The sequence below is a fragment of the Maniola jurtina genome, chromosome 21 (assembly GCF_905333055.1).
Source record: "Maniola jurtina chromosome 21, ilManJurt1.1, whole genome shotgun sequence".
Classification (NCBI taxonomy): domain Eukaryota; kingdom Metazoa; phylum Arthropoda; class Insecta; order Lepidoptera; family Nymphalidae; genus Maniola; species Maniola jurtina.
Window position 1 is genome coordinate 2,331,746 of NC_060049.1, and position 17,068 is coordinate 2,348,813.

General features: G+C 36.6%; 1 protein-coding gene across 4 annotated transcripts in view; it reads left to right on the forward strand.

Annotated features, from left to right (window-relative positions):
• The first annotated feature begins 179 nt into the window (after positions 1-179).
• LOC123876464 (E3 ubiquitin-protein ligase UBR1) overlaps positions 180-17,068 on the forward strand; it is a 45,235-nt gene continuing 28,346 nt past the window's right edge. Inside the window, exons 1-10 of one of the 4 annotated variants that reach the window (XM_045922739.1) lie at positions 180-487; positions 1,051-1,241; positions 1,608-1,748; positions 1,869-1,988; positions 2,240-2,500; positions 2,874-3,065; positions 5,198-5,360; positions 10,795-10,841; positions 10,876-10,940; positions 16,890-17,038. In XM_045922739.1, the coding sequence (XP_045778695.1) occupies positions 256-487; positions 1,051-1,241; positions 1,608-1,748; positions 1,869-1,988; positions 2,240-2,500; positions 2,874-3,065; positions 5,198-5,360; positions 10,795-10,841; positions 10,876-10,940; positions 16,890-17,038 (1,561 nt within the window). In that variant the 5' untranslated portion in view covers positions 180-255. Of the gene's footprint in view, positions 488-1,050; positions 1,242-1,607; positions 1,749-1,868; positions 1,989-2,239; positions 2,501-2,873; positions 3,066-5,197; positions 5,361-5,886; positions 6,196-10,794; positions 10,941-15,289; positions 15,847-16,889; positions 17,039-17,068 lie in introns of those variants that run through there. The other 3 variants (XM_045922737.1, XM_045922736.1, XM_045922738.1) reach the window with 3 other exon arrangements.

Consider the following 17,068-nt stretch of genomic DNA (forward strand, 5'->3'; position numbering starts at 1 on the left):
TAATTTTAATGTAAATTAATCTTCTGCAGAATTCAATTTAAATAAATATGGACTGTTCATTCATTGATGATTATTATTTATTAGTAGTATTTAACAAAACCGATATTCAATCGGTAAATACAAGCTAACATTGCATGGACATGCCTATACAGTCAGCTGATTGTCAAATTTGACATTGACATTGGTAAAAGCAAAAAGCCTCAAAAATCAAAATATTTCTTGAAAAACAAGATTGTTAAATTCTTCAATTTTAACATGAATACTCGAAATTTATTTCGTATCTTAAGCAGGCCTGTGCTTATAAATAGTATGTGTAAAAGGAATAAAGGATACAAGGTCGTAAAGCGTCCCGATCCGAAGACGTTAAAAATGCCTAACCTAGCCGATGCGCCGAGTATTATGACGATAATTAAAGAAAAACTACGTTTAAACGGACCTCTTACTGTAGCTGAATACATGCACATAGTAATTACTAATCCCACTGAAGGTTACTATTGTTATTAGATTTGTTAATTGATATTGGATTAGGACCTAAATATTGGTCACACTTTGAGCAAAAAATAAGCATTTGCATACAAAGGATTCATGTTTTTTGCAACTTCCTCCTGGCAGCAAGGGTCTAAAGCATTGTGAGAGATTAACTGTGTGTTTTATATAGTTTACGACTTTCTACTAAAAACTACATTGATGTAATTTTGTTCAAAATAGTGTCAATAGATTAATTCAAACCACAAAAAATTAAGTTTAGTCTTGATCCGGAAAGTATAAAAAAGAAATTATATGCATGCATGCATTCATGCAAATAAGGCATCAAAAAGAATCTTCTTGAGCCCTGGCGAGTCAAGTGTAAACCTGGCAAGTAAACTTTGGTAATTTACTTTAGGGATTCCTTGGTAGTAGGTATCTGTACCTTCTTTTCTTTCTTCTCTCTGGGCTGGTTTCCGCACTTAAACGTTTCCTTCTGTACCTGAGAATATACTTGCCAGAGCCCAAAAAGTTTCAAATAAAATTATTGCAATGTTTGCAATATTTGTATGGTTTTATTTTAAGGTTACTATGAGAAAAAAGATACAATAGGTGAAATAGGAGATTTCATAACTTCACCAGAAATAAGCCAATTGTTTGGTGAAATGTTAGCAGTTTGGTTTTATGCTGAAACACAGAAGATGTGTCCGGGCAAACCTTTGCAGATTGTTGAATTGGGCCCAGGGAAAGGCACACTTATGATTGATATCTTGAGGGTAATTATGTATCAGCAATTATACTTAGTTAATTCTAGTATCAGTATTTTTCAAAATTTTTATTCAAAAGCACACATTTTTATGTGCATGTGTTATGAGTGCACATTGATAACACTGCAAGCTGCATTGCAAGTGGCTATATTCTTTGCTTCTCAACTTGAAAAATCATTGTACTGTGGAACTTTAAACCCATCCCTATCAATTATTCTAGTACAATGTTTTATTTGAGGAAATCTCCCCCCAACTCAAGTTTAATTTAAATGTTTAACTGACTGCACCAGAAAGAGGGTAGCACAGTCTAGCTGGCACACCAAACCCTTTTATATTTTTGTGGAAAATTAACTTACAATAGTGAAAATATTCTAGGTACTGAACCGTTACGGTTATAAAGGGGCGGACCTGAGCCTGCACCTCGTAGAAATCTCATCTGCAATGCAATTGGTACAAGCTAACAGACTGTGTGTATCACATAGTGAAACTGATATAGAGAGTCCACATAACCGTGAGGTAAAGAGAATAACTAATAGAGGCTCCAGGAGATCAGATTTCTGCTTTCCTGTAGCCATAATTGCTTTTGTGTACAGGATTTTTCAGGTCATGTTTATTAATAGTATTTGCTTATTTCAGGGAGAAACAGTGAGTGGTATTAAAGTGTACTGGTACAATGATCTGAAGAAAGTGCCTAACAACTTTTCTTGGTACATTGCACATGAATTCTTTGATGTTTTACCCATTCATAAATTTCAAGTAAGTTGAATTTTAATCTCAACTGACTAATAAAATCATATTTTTGGATTATTGTTGGAATAAATAACCACTTGTGGTGGTTTTTGGTGATTGAACTTTTTCAACTATCCTGTCTATATCAGGCCAACAGAGTCAATAGAAGCCAACGTTGAAGCTCTTGGGCACAGTCGTGAATGGTTTCATGTGAAAATTGCTAATTTTTTTTTTTTTTTTTATGTATTCATAGAATTTTCAACAGTTAATTTTTACAGAAAACTGAAGAAGGTTGGCGTGAAATCCTTATAGACCTTGACGAGAGTGACAAACTACGCTATCGAATATCAGCAAATGAAACCCAATCCACCAGGGTCCTTGTGAGGCCTCCTTTAGATGCTGGGGATAGGACAGAGCTTGAAATAAGTCCAAGAAGCCTTGGCATCGCCAGACAACTTGCAAACAGGGTTGATCAGTTTGGTGGTTTGGCGTTGATTGCTGATTATGGACATTCTGGAGAAAAGGGGGATACCTTTAGGGTAATACTTTGACTAACTAACATGTTCGCGCTATTTAATCAATGTTAATGAGTATTTTCCATTAATTTAAAAATAGCGTAATTTTTCAATTTTATCATTCTTTTCAAAAAGCAACTAATAGCATTGTTTGCTATATGTGTGGGTGCGACTGAATGCAAGAGAGAAAACAATCGATTTGATAATTTAAATCAATTCTTTTTGAAAATAATAATCGGTTTTGATTATAATAGACTATTGATAGGGCAGCGCGTATTGTCTTGCATATGAGTGAGAAAGAATACAGCTTTTCTATTCATTTAGATATAAGAAATCATATTATTTTACCCCACAATTTACAATCTAGGTTTTGACGTACTATATTTTAAAATTCTAGGCTTTTCACAAGCATAAAATCGTGGATCCACTAGAGAATCCTGGTATATCAGATCTGACGGCAGATGTAGACTTCAGTCAGTTGAGAATAGCTGCGTCCATGACGCCTGGAGAGGAGAACTATGCGCTGGTCGTTGGACCGGTCAACCAGATGGACTTCTTAGCACGATTACGAGCAGATGCTCGACTGCAGGTAAGATTATAACCCAATGGTCCAACGTATACCAATAGCGTTGGACATCCAATGTTGGACATCAATTTGTACTTATACTGGGTTTCAGGATTGACTTCGAGTATCCAATGAGTGCCAACGAAACCTTGGTTGGCGTTGATTACTAGTATACCATTTGATATTTGGTGTTTAACATCCTGTAAGGTTATTTTTAAAAATTGATTTGAGTTGTCAAAAATAATATAAAATTATTAATTTATCTAATGCAGGTAGTTTGATAAAATCGATATTTGGCTCATTCGATGTCATACAATCTGTTACTAGGAGGCCAACAAGATTGAACTTGCATAAATACGGGTGTTTCGAAGGTTTTAGTTCAGTCTCCTTCTGAGATTCGGAGCGATATCGCATATTTTCGGTATTTGGATTGTGAACTGAATAATTAGATGTTGTGATAGCAATCACGCTCTAATTAAATTATTTATTTTGGCATTAGTTTGTTTAGATTAAAACTCTCGGATAACCTTACACATTAAACTTGTGTTTTTTGTGTTGGTAAATGAGAGGACATTCCAATAATTCCATAAAAATAATTAAATAATACCTGCTTTTCTGAGTGACGCCAATAATTCAGAAGCGGGACGTGTCTCACGTTGCCTTCATTTCGCTTTGGTATCTTTTTCAAAACAACCCACATTTGATAAATTTTTTTAATGAGTTCGGTGGTTTTGGTGATTAAAATTTTAAGTTTTTTTTAAAGAATTTAGTCTTTTGTGAAGTGGAAAGTAATTTGCAATAAGTGGTTCAGATTTTGTATACATCGAATGAGAAGTTAGTCGTTTGGATTTATTGTTGACTTGATATTAAAACTGAGAGTTCGGCAGTTCAAGGGTAGGTTTTAATGATTTGACGGAGGGCAGGATAGCCCATGATTTGGATTTGACTTAGGGCAAGGAAGCCCGCGACTGACATGACAAGATTGATTAGAAATACGAGGACGTGTTAAATTCAGGACGGCCGAACTGTAAGGTTATTTTTAAAAATTGATTTGAGTTGTCAAAAATAATATAAAATTATTAATTTATCTAATGCAGGTAGTTTGATAAAATCGATATTTGGCTCATTCGATGTCATACAATCTGTTACTAGGAGGCCAACAAGATTGAACTTGCATAAATACGGGTGTTTCGAAGGTTTTAGTTCAGTCTCCTTCTGAGATTCGGAGCGATATCGCATATTTTCGGTATTTGGATTGTGAACTGAATAATTAGATGTTGTGATAGCAATCACGCTCTAATTAAATTATTTATTTTGGCATTAGTTTGTTTAGATTAAAACTCTCGGATAACCTTACACATTAAACTTGTGTTTTTTGTGTTGGTAAATGAGAGGACATTCCAATAATTCCATAAAAATAATTAAATAATACCTGCTTTTCTGAGTGACGCCAATAATCCAATCCCTCTTTCATTGGAAATTGCGGTTGTTGGATGATCCAAAAGAGTTATAAACTTGTAAAAGCTTATATCTGAATAAGAACGTTTCTATTCTAATACACCATTAGAGTTTTTAAGTTAGGAATGAATGTTTCATTGGCGTTTGTTGATTCTGCGTTAGACATTTTCAATTCGTTTGGTGCATGCATACTGATGACGTCATTCTTATTAGGGTTCCGTACCTCAAAAGGAATAACGGAACTCTTATAGGATCACTTTGTTGTCTGTCTGTCTGTCCGTCGTGTCTGTCAAGAAACCTATAGGGTACTTCCCGTTGACCTAGAATCATGAAATTTGGTAGATAGGTAGGTCTTATAGCACAAGTACAGGAATAAATCTGAAAACCGCGAATTTGTGGTTATATCATTAAAAAGAATTAAAATGTGTTTCAATTTTCAAAATAAGATAACTACCTATACCAAGTGGGGTACCATATGAAAGGCTTTTACCTGCACATCCTAAAACAGGTTTTTATTTATTTTTATGTATGATAGTTTTTGATTTATCGTGCAAAATATTGGAAAAAATACCTGAGTACGGAACCCTCAGTGCGCGAATCTGACTCGCACTTGGCCGGTTTTATTTTGAACACATCCTGCATTCAATCGAGTCAACTCAAATATCTCATAATTCAAATTGCATTTTAAATTGTTTCAGATGTTAGTGGACAACGCCAAGACGGAGAATGACAAAGAAAAAATTAAGGCTGCATATGATATGCTCGTGAACCCAAAGAAAATGGGAGAAAGATTCAAGTTTATGGCGTTTTACCCTTCAGGAATGGCACAAATATTAGAGAAATATCCTCCCTTAGGGTTTTCAGCTCCCTAAGCGTTGTTTTATTTAAATCAAAGTCTTTGAAATAGAGTAGATATATTATTTGTTACTGTGTAAATAAATTAATTTTTTTTTAATGTGTAAAATATTTATTTAAATACTTAATAAAGTAAATTGTAGATACAAGTAAGCTTCTTAAATTGCGTTTCCTTAAGATAAGTGGGTGAGGACTGCGTAAGTATATACGCATAGAATCTATTTACACTGTAAACAAAAAGTGGTGTTTACAGCGTAAAAAGATTCTAATAGGATTGTAATAAGATTTATTCTAATCTAAAAGAAATGCTGTATTTAATATTGAATAAAAATAATGTAGCAAAAAGGCTAGAGTCCAGAGCTATGAGCCAGTTAAAAAATAATATAGGCATGTCCAAAGATCGGTAAATTATCGAAAAACCGATAAGAAAATTGTACCTAGTTGGATAGGTAAATAAAAATATTCTTTAAAACAAATAAGGAGCTACTCACTAATTACATTAATTTTTGCATAGAATTTTGATTATCTTTGTGTATTACATTGTTCTTCTGAATTCCAATCAAGATTCCAATTATTATGACACAGATGCATAATATACTTTCCACAAGATATTTTTGAGCAATTTTCACGCTGCGATGAAATGTCAAAATCTTAAAATTTCAGTGGATTTGTGCCAGAGAAATCTAGCAGATGTGAAAAATTGTGGATTGTGATGTTCACATTGTTAAGAACTAATGATATTAAAAACATTGAGTGCTGATAAAAGTGTATATCAAACGATTGGTGGAACACACGTTCGAGCACAAAGATTGGAAGTTGGATGATTTAACAGTTTTGTTCGGTGAGGATGGATTTTCTTTTGTTGCGATAATTTCGTCGCAGTTTAATGATACGTAGCTGTAATAAACTCAAGCGTTGAAACTTATCGTGGAAACAATACTTAGCTAATATATCAACCTTAAATCATACCCTGATTACCAGTTAAATCTGGATTTTTAGAGCAATCCCTGGTTTGTAGTTCTTGCCTATTATACTTGAGCTTTCTAGTCTCTAAAGCATATTGTTTGTATTTCGACGTTAACGAACTTCAAACGTCTTATAAGTTTTGTATACGCAAGAGCACTGAGCTGCTACAAATGGTCAATGAACTGTAAATCTAAATTAATACCTACTTAACAACTCTAAACTTATTTTGTTTTGATTCAGTGTGTCTGGAAGTTTTCATAATAATATAACCTGTAATATGTTTTATTGACAAGTATTGCAGACATATGATTACTTACTATTTGTTATTATATTATCATATCAAATTTTATTAAAATCTCACCAAGCATTTCACCCTTGCCACCAGGGTGCCTAGTGCACATCGACCACTCGTTGTTTTGCAAATATTCTAATGGTTGCACATGTAACACAAATGCATTTTAATTTTTATCATGTGTAATGTGTTATGTAATTCTATTATGTATAATTCTTTAATAAAAACAGATTATGATTTGAAGTGTACATTTTTAATAATAATAATTTATGTATTAGTTTTGTTTTTCTAGTAACTAGGTATTTAATATAGATGAAGTCTACTGTCTAATTATTATTATCAAAATATTGCTAGAAACTGGTTTTACTACAAGTTTTGTAGTAATGTTAATTTATTTTAAGTAAGTACTTAATAGTCTTATGATTTTTATTAAATACCTTGCTCTGCTAGATATAATAGATCTGCTAAGGATTAGAATTTTATGTAATTACTTGAATGTAAAGTTGAAACTGAAACTTAAGAGAGTTCTCCATGGTCGCTCCAAGTTGAGCGTCAACAACAACAACAATCCAACCAACATTTACAGGGGGGGACATCTTCAAAAGTGAGATGATCAATGTTTTAAAAACACAAACCAACTTTTAGTATTGTTTTGAAACTATTCAGTATTGTTAGACACTATTACTTAGATTCTTTGAAATTATTATTACTAAGCAAAGCCTTAACGTCTAGTTTTGCAATTTTGATGTTCTTTCATGGTTTATTTATGCACAGAGTTGCTTCAATATTCGGTCAAAATAAAATAGAAATATTTCAATGATCATAAAATTCAGAAAAATATAATTTTACTATTTAATGGTAAGAGGGAGCATGAGAAAGGAGAAGGACCGGGTGGCGGGCATCAAGAAGGCCCATGAACATTTGCAGTACCAGAGGATCTGCCAATGTGTTGCCGGCCTTTCAGGAATTTGTTGGTCTGCCCCTTGAATAACCCCATGTTGTAATCTAACGGGAACACCGCAGAAGGGAGTTGATTCCACAGCTTGCGTGTGCATGGAAAAAAGGATCTGGCACAATGGGCTGTCAAAGTGCTCCAGGCACCCATGTGATGAGGGTGAAATTGTTTGTGGTGGCGTGCGGTGCGGTTGTAGAAAACGGAGGGTGGAATGAGGTCAAATAACTCTGCAGAGCACTTTCTATTAAAAAGACGATAGAACACGCAAAGAGAGCTTAAGTCTCGTAGTCCTCTAGGCTTTCCAACAAGCTGGTTAGTTTGAGATCATCCACAAGTTGAACAGCCCCCCTTTGAATCCAATCAAATAGAAGGAGTTATAGTTATTTTGCCTTAAAAGAAAGGCTATAAAAGCTTTTTAACTCACATATTTATCTACTGTATATATTATAGTAGATAAGACGACATTTAATCGCGTGTGAACGTTTTTGCATGCACTCACGTCATGACATAACCCATGTGTAAATATAAAGTACTATGTCGTGCGTTCACAATAGTGAGTCATTTAAGCTATGCATAACTAACTAAATATAAACACTAACTTGAATAGATATAGGTGAGACGTCGCGTCACGCGTGGGTTGTAAAGGCCTGGGCAGACAAAGCGCGATGTGGTAATCCCTACAAGAGACCTATGTCCAGCTTGGAGGACTATAGGTTGACAACGATGTATAATCGGAAGGTTGATAGTGTCATGAGAGGTGATATGATATGATATGGGAGAAGGTTGTACGAAGTTTTAAATCAATCAAATGAAAGCGGCGTCTTTCGCATAACCAGGCAACGAGCAATTGAATGAATACAAAATATTAATAAATTATAATATTACTAGATGATGCCCTCAACTTCCACCACATAGATTAAGGTTTTTCAAAAATCCCATAGAACCCTTTGTTTTTCCGGAATAACCAGTGGTAGATGCTTTTGACGATTCAAAAGATCTTGTAAAAGTCTAATTGAATAAAAATATTTTGAATAGTACCTAGGCTAAGTACCTATATCTGTTTCCAGGATGCAAGCTCTCTCCATACCAAATACCTAGATGGTACGTCCGCGAATATTGTCCACGTGGATTTAGGTTTTTACAAATCCTATTTGATTTTCTGGGACAGGAAGTAATCTGTATCTGCCACTAGGATGCAAGCTTATCTTTTGGCACAATTTGGCATTAGCTATGCCAAATTTCATAAAATCATGAAAAAGGATGGGCCGCGAACATCTAACAGACAGACAGACAGACACACTTTCGAATCCATACTAATATTATAAATGCGAAAGTGTGTCTGTCTGTCTGTCTGTCTGTCTGTCTGCTACGTTTTCACGGCCCAACCGCTGAACCGATTTTCATGAAATTTGGTACAGACATGGGATACATCCCGGGGAAGGACATAGGCTAAATCCCGGAAATCCCGGAAAATCAAAGACTTCCTATGGGATTTTATAAAAACCGAAATCCACGCAGGCGTAGCCGCGGGCATCCTCTAGTTAATAATATTTTTATGGACTATGTACGGATTCTCTTCCTTTTAAATAAATTCTCCAAAACTATACCAATACAGGACCCACATGAATTCCATTGACGTCATTTACTCAGACATAGCCGCAGACAAAAACGTCTACATAACTACATAAGTCACTATAGTTAAAATCGGAATTGAATAGCACATAAAAGGCGAGGTCACCCGCGCTAGGTTTCCTTGTTGGTCCGCCGTCGACACCGGAACATATTGGAACTCCATAAACGATGCCCACTTCCGGGGGACGTAACTAGTCTTACGCATTCCATCTCGAGTCTCGACTACGCTCGTATATATAGTATGCACTAGCTGACGCCCGCGACTTCGTCCGCGTGGATTTAGGTTTTTCGAAATCCCGTGAGAACTCTTTGGTTTTCCGGGATAAAAAGTAGCCTATGTGCTAATCCAACATATTATCTATCTCCATTCCGAATTTCAGCCAAATCCGTCCAGTAGTTTTTGCATGAAGGAGTAACAACACACACACACACACACACACACACACACACACACACACACACACACACACACACACACACACACACACACACACACACACACACACACACACACACACACACACACACACACACACACACACACACACACATACAAACTTTCGCCTTTATCCTTTATAATATTAGTGTGATGAAAACTATGAATTACTAGCTAGCAAAAATCCCATAGTAACTCTTTAATTTTTCGGAATAATAGTAGCCTAGTTATACTGTCTCTAGGATGCAAGCTCTCTCTGTACCAAATACGTAGATGATGCCCGCGACTTTGTTTCCGTAGATATAGGTTTTTAACCCCCGACCCAAAAAGAGGGGTGTTATAAGTTTGACGTGTGTATCTGTGTATCTGTGTATCTGTCTGTGGCATCGTAGCTCCTAAACTAATGAACCGATTTTAATTTAGTTTTTTTTTTGTTTAAAAGGTGGCTTGGTCGAGAGTGTTCTTAGCTATAATTCAACAAAATCGGTTCATCCGTTTGAAAGTTATCAGCTCTTTTCTAGTTACTGTAACCTTCACTTGTCGGGGGTGTTATAAATTTTTAATTTACACTTGTTAAAAATCTAGAACACGGAGCTTAGCCTAACGCGGGCTATACACTATCAAGTTTGCGATCAGGAGCAGCGACCAGGAAATTTCTATCCATATAATTATACTAGATGATGCCCGCGACTTCGTCCGCGTGGATTCAGGTTTTTAAAAACCTGTGGGAACCCTTTGCTTTCCGGGGATAAAAGTAGCCTATCCAATGGACATAGTCTACTTTTTATCCCGGAAAATCAAAGAGGGCTCTTCTCAGACCCGGAATATAAGCTATTTGATTCTGTGATCTGTACCAAACATCAAAATCGGTTCTGTTGCGCCATGAAAAGCTAGCAGATAGACAGACTGACTATGCACTTATATAATACACCCGCTAGACATATTCGCATTTATAATAATATTAGTATGGATGTGTGGATATTAGTATGGATGTATGTATTGTATAGTGAAACACTGAGCTGACTTTAATAAGTTATCAAAAAACTCGTCTAATTCCCCTAATACAATTCCAATATACACTAAAAATAAACACTATTCCACTCCAGTAATACTGACGGAGTGGAATTCTTAGGGCCAGCGCATACTGACTCAGTAAGCGTTGGCCCTAAGATTGCCCTTGTTTGTTCCAGTGTGCCCCGGAGCGAGGTGACCGGAGATGAGCTCTCCACCGCTGATGCAGCTAGAGGTGGAGGTGGGGGACGACGCCATGGAGGTGGACCCCGCCGCCGACATGATACCCGCTAGGCATGACAAATTTTCTTTACATTTTTATCCAACTACAGCCAACCCAAAAAAAAAGGATTATGATTTTAGCAGTCTATGTACACGTACATATTTATGTATGTAGTGTGTTTGTATCAGATACTGTGTGTTCTGCCGTAGCGCCTAAATTACTGAGCCGATTTAAAAAAAAAAAAAGTTGACCTGACTGTATATTACATCAAAAAATGTGGAGGTCTCTACAATTTTTTTTTATTACATCGAGTGGGTTATCAAATGAAAGAGGAAAAAATTAAATAGTACAATGTTAAAATACATGACAGAGCGACAGAAAAACAATTTTACTATATCTATCGCTATCTATCGGCAGTTCGCTGGTAGTCGTCAAGTTTTAGTGCCGTTTAACTTTATTTTATTTTGAATGAACTAGAGGATGCCCGCGACTTCGTCCGCGTGGATTTAGGTTTTCAAAAATCCCGTGGGAACTGTCTGATTTTCCGGGATAAAAAGTTGCCTATGTCAATTACATTGACGCAAGCTACTTCGGTACCAAATTTCCTACAAATCGGTTAAGCGGATGGGTTTTTGGGAATCCCGTGGGAACTCCTTGATTTTCCGGGATAAAAAGATAGCCTATGTCCGTCCCCGGGATATAAGCTAACCCTGTACCAAATTTCGTCAAAATCGGTTAAACTGTTGGGCCGTGAAAAGGTAACAGACAGACAGACAGACACACTTTCGCATTTATAATATTAGTATGGATTAATGATAGTGATGGATCCGCCGTACGCGTCTGACGTGGAGGCATGGAAGTGGTGCCATACTAAAGCAAGATCCCAGCACCAGACCTTACTTATTTTCTGAGAACCGAAATGTGTGGGATAGAGTTGTGCAATAGTGTTATTTATATACATAATAATAGATGGTATTGTATGAGCCACATATACGCTTCTTACGTATTTCAGCAAGAAGCTACTTGTTTACCTTTTAAGTAAACTAAGGAAACTAAACAAAGTCAGTCTGTCCAAGATAGTTAGAATTGTAGGCGCAGGATTAAACAAATAAGACTTTACGGAAAGTGTGAAGAAAGAATGCTACAATTATTTTCGCACATTAGGTAAACATTTGAAGATCTACTACTACTCGAAATATAAATCCTAAGCACACTTTTTCGTGTGTTGTACTCTTTACTATTACACGAGGTCGCGAAATTGGGTTCAGTGTCGCCTACAAGGTCTTCTACGGCGCAGGTAGCCCTCGCATTTTGGGAGGTTGCCAGTTCCGTGCTCGACCTTGAGGGAAATTGCTCCTTACTGTGTCTAACATAAAGTACAATTTCAGTTGGTTTGAATGTTGTCATTAAGAAAAGAGAGCAAGTCCTCATTTTTGTGGTCGTTTTTTAGGTTGGACGTTTTGAGTGCGTATTTTTTTATTGTTTTTAGTACGTAGTTATTGTGGTCGCACACGATTTTTTGTCGATGACTGATTTGGGATTGTCTGTGATGTGACCTGATGCTAAATTATGAGGCACTAGCCGATGCCCGCGACGTCGTTCACGTGGATAAAGGTTTTTTAAAAATCCCGTAGGAACTCTTTAAGTTTCCGGAATTAAAAGTAGCCTATGTGTTAATTCTATCTATATTTATTTAGTTTAATTATTATTAATTATTTTATTATTAAGCACGCGCGGGACTGCGCGCAGATGCGCGAGTATCCACACGGGTGCATAATTGATTTTAGATATTATTTCAATGAGGACAATGTCAATAATATTTTGACTGTGGAAAATATGTGCGCCGGCCCTAAGGCCGCCAAATTGTACCTACCTACTACTATCTTTTGTCTTACAGTTCATTATACTGCATTTGGAGATTTCATGCAATTATTGCTCTACTGTTTACTGTGTGTATTTCTAAAACAAATATCTCATATCTATAAAAAGCAAAAATACACTCTATCCCCTTGCTATAGGATTTAAAATGCCTCGTCAGTTCCGTGTACATCGTCATCTTTATGTCATTGACCGTGTAACCAAAATAGAAGAAAAGTTTACACAATTTTTACCTTATATTTTGAACTCTATGTATTATTTAGATAAGTGTTATAATTAATCAATAGTTTTTTAGAAGAATCTTCGCCCATGAGGCTCTATTCCTGAATCGAGGCTGTTGAATAAAAATTCATTTGTGATGACCTGTTTCTAAAATAATACAGTCAAGTGCGAGTCGGACTCGCACACGAAGGGTTCCGCCATTCCACCGTATCTACAAGAAATAATTAATTATAAATTTTTTCCGTTTCCTTATGCTATTAGGCCTAACAAGTTTCATAATTTTAGGTCAAGGGGTCCTGTGGGTTTTGATTCCCTTGACGGGTCTTGACGGACTCAACACAACGATGTAATCCTACAAGGGTTCCTCTTTTTCTCTTGAGATACGGGACCCTGAAAAAATCGGTATTGCATTTTTATTGCACGACATCTAGACCGATCCCGATCGAGCGTAATGAGGCTAATGTCGGTTACGATTTAAATATCGTATATTTTTAGGTTCATAAATAGGTTTTTAAGATAGAAAGATTTATAAATCCACTCAAAAATAAATTGAGAAGACCATCGGTACTTTCTCCTTTTATACAGGACTAGCTTATGCCCGCGCCTTCATCCGCGTGGACTACGCACTAATTTACCCCCTGAAGGGTTGAATTTTCAAAAATCTTTTCTTGGCAGATGTGTACACCATAATAGCTATCTGCATGCCAAACAGCCCGATCCGTCCAGTAGTTTGAGCTGTGCTCATAGACGTATAATCGTATAATCGCTGTACGTTGACAGATCAGTCAGTAGTCTTCAAGTTTCCAATAAATGGGATGTAAAGGAGGTAAAATTCTATCAAATGAAATGACCCTTACTAAAAGCAGTACTTTTTTCCGCTGGTAAAAATGCAGTTACGCATCCCGCGCTGTAGCGGGTATGTGGGACTCACTGGCACTGTTACAGCATACCTATTGAAAACCAAGCGGTACTGTCCGCATCAGGTATATAGATAGGCGTCTCAGGATCCCGGGTATCGTATGCGACTGAGATAAAAGCATACATAAGCATAGTATATACTGATTCTGATTGTCCATAAAAAATTTTTTTCATTCATTGACCTTTCTTTGTCATGTACTTTTTGCTTAAAATAAGCAGTGACTGTACTTTTTATTTATACAAGTTAGCTCTTGACTGCAATCTCAGGTGGTGGTAAGTGATGATGCAGTCTAAGTTAGAATCGGGCTTACCTGGAAGGGGTATGACAGTTTTTATTAGACCCATACCTTTTTGGTTTCTACACGATATCGTACCGGAACGCTTAATCGCTTGGCGGCACGGCTTTGCCGGTAGACTGGTAACTAGCTACGGCCCAAGCCTCCCTTTTACTTACAAGAGGGCTCTGACAGATCAACATACTGACCCAATACCAATACCTACCCAAGTCACAGAATAGATGACAGTAGGTACTGATGTATCCGAGTAATTGCGTACCTACACTGAGTCTGAGATCTAGGAGACCTAGTTTCAATTGGTCAATAAACCAAATAGAATAATCAGATAACATGGATCCGTGATGAATGTATTTGTTTATTAGTTTTCACACTTGTCTATCAACGGTCTATAAATTGCTCGAAAACAATTATTTTGTGACGTAAATTAGCGTTATGCCAATTTCTTGTCCAATCGATGACGTCTGATTACCGATACTTATGTTTTGTACCTACTTAGAAATAAAGCTAGCGCAAGTATCAGATACCTACTTGTAGGTTTGTAATTATGTGTGTTCCACCGTAGCGCCTAAGCTACTGAGCCGATTTTGATAAATGAAATGTCAATAGATTTGTTATTATACTCCGGGTGACATAGGCTGCATTTTATACAAAAAAAAAATCGTCCTGACGGATGTTACATCCAAAAAAGTGAGTCTCCAATAATTTTTGGTATTTTTGGTATTGTATCGAGTGGGACATCAAAATTAAATGAAAGCGGAAATAATTCTGTGCTCATAAATCACACTACCACACTTCACACTATAATATTATAAAGGTGAAAGTTTGTGTGTATGTGTGTATGTTTGTTACTCCTTCACGCAAAAACTACTAGACGGATTTGGCTGAAATTTGGAATGGAGATAGATAATATCCTGGATTAGCACATAGGCTAGTTTTTATCCCGGAAAATCAAAGAGTTCCCACGATATTTCAAAAAACCTAAATCCACGCAGGCGATGTCGCGGGCATCGGCTAGTATAAATATATATTACAATGTTGAAAGACACCGAGCGACAGAAAAACAATTTTAGTACCTAATCTATCACTATCTATAGGCAGTGCGCCGGTAGTAGTAGGGTTTTAGTGCTGTTTAACTTCATCTTGTTTTGTTTTGATTTATACATAATTTGTGTGATTTTAGCCTCTTCACATTGAGTGGCGTCATGCCAACCCAAGAGTCAGTTTATTGTTTGCCACGGTGTGAAATCATCGCCCGTGCATGATTTCGAAGATTAAAAATTTATATACGCGAATGTGCCCCTCAGAAATAGAAATTAGATGATTTTTACAAAGCAATGTCTATAAATAATGACAAAACTAGGTGAAATACTAAATATAGAAAAGCTAGAAAAGTTCTGTAAGAGTTTGATTAATTTGATGATGTAAGCCAAACAAAATATTATACATATAAATGAGTGAATATCATTTGGTAAAAAAACAAGAAAATATAGTGCAGTGCTAATAAGAACTAGATGGTAAAAGAAAGACGAAGGGTCTGGATGATGTATTTTAGAGTGGTGTACATACATAGTAGATTAAGAAAATATCATACTTAGTTATAGTATCCCTCTTGCAATGTATTTTAAATCAGAATGACGAATAGAATAAAGGTCCTCCCAAAAAGGTGAGTGGGAAAGGTAGACCCTTTCACCTAACTCTCTAATCTTGTAAATAGCAAAAAAGTTAAATACAATGAGTCAAAATATTAATTTGCTATTTTCCGCTGAAACGGACAAATCTGTATAGAGTAGCATAGCACCCGCCCTCCCACTGCTGATCGTGCAGAAAAAGCCAGTCATCAAGCAAGCAATACGTACCACCACGCATCACCACACAAGTCACTAACAAGAGTAAATTAAAAATTAATACCCCCGACAAGTAAAGGTTACCGTAAAAACTAGAAAATAGCTGATAACTTTCAAACGGCTGAACCGATTTTCTTGGATTATAGCTAAGAACACTCCCGATCAAGCCACCTTTCAAACAAAAAAAACTAAATTAAAATCGGTTCATTCGTTTAGGCGCTACGATGCCACAGACAGATACACAGATACACACGTCAAACTTATAACACCCCTCTTTTTGGGTCGGGGGTTAAAAACACACTCGACGCATGTTTCGCTCCGACACTGGAGCGTCCTCAAGAGATTTAGACCTTAAAATGCACAATTTCGAAGATTTATCTTATTTCAACGGATTACAGCAAATTAAGCTTTTGGTTCATTGCATACCGTGGACTTCCGCAAAGTAATGTTTTAGTACAAAAAAGTTTAAAATGTTCAATTTGTTTTTTCTTTGGTTGACTATTGCGATCAAATTGTTACTCTCTACTCAACCTGTACCAATTGTTTATCTATCTTTCTAATTTTTGCGGTTTACAATTCAAGTGTATTCATTCACTAGCTGATGCCCGCGACTTCGTTCGCGTGGATGTAGGTTTTTTAAAATTCCCGTGGGAACTCTTTGATTTTCCGGGATAAAAAATAGCCTATCTCCTAATAATAAAAAATAATCTATCTCTATTTTAAATTTCAGCCCAATCCGTCCAGTAGTTTTTGCGTGAAGGAGTAACAAACATACACACTGACACACACACACACACACATACAAACTTTCTCCTTTATAATATTAGTGTGATTCATTCATTCAATTGGTTAATATGAACAGGTTCTCATTACCGGCGCGGGCGGACGCCGTGGTGGAGCTATGGCGCACCAAGTTGGCGGAGGGGGTGCTCTCGCCGGCACACTTTCAGGACCACTGGCGGGTCACTGTGCCGAGGATATACTCGCCACAACCCAACAGGACTTGCCTAGGTAAGCTCATCATCACCATCAGATCCTAGA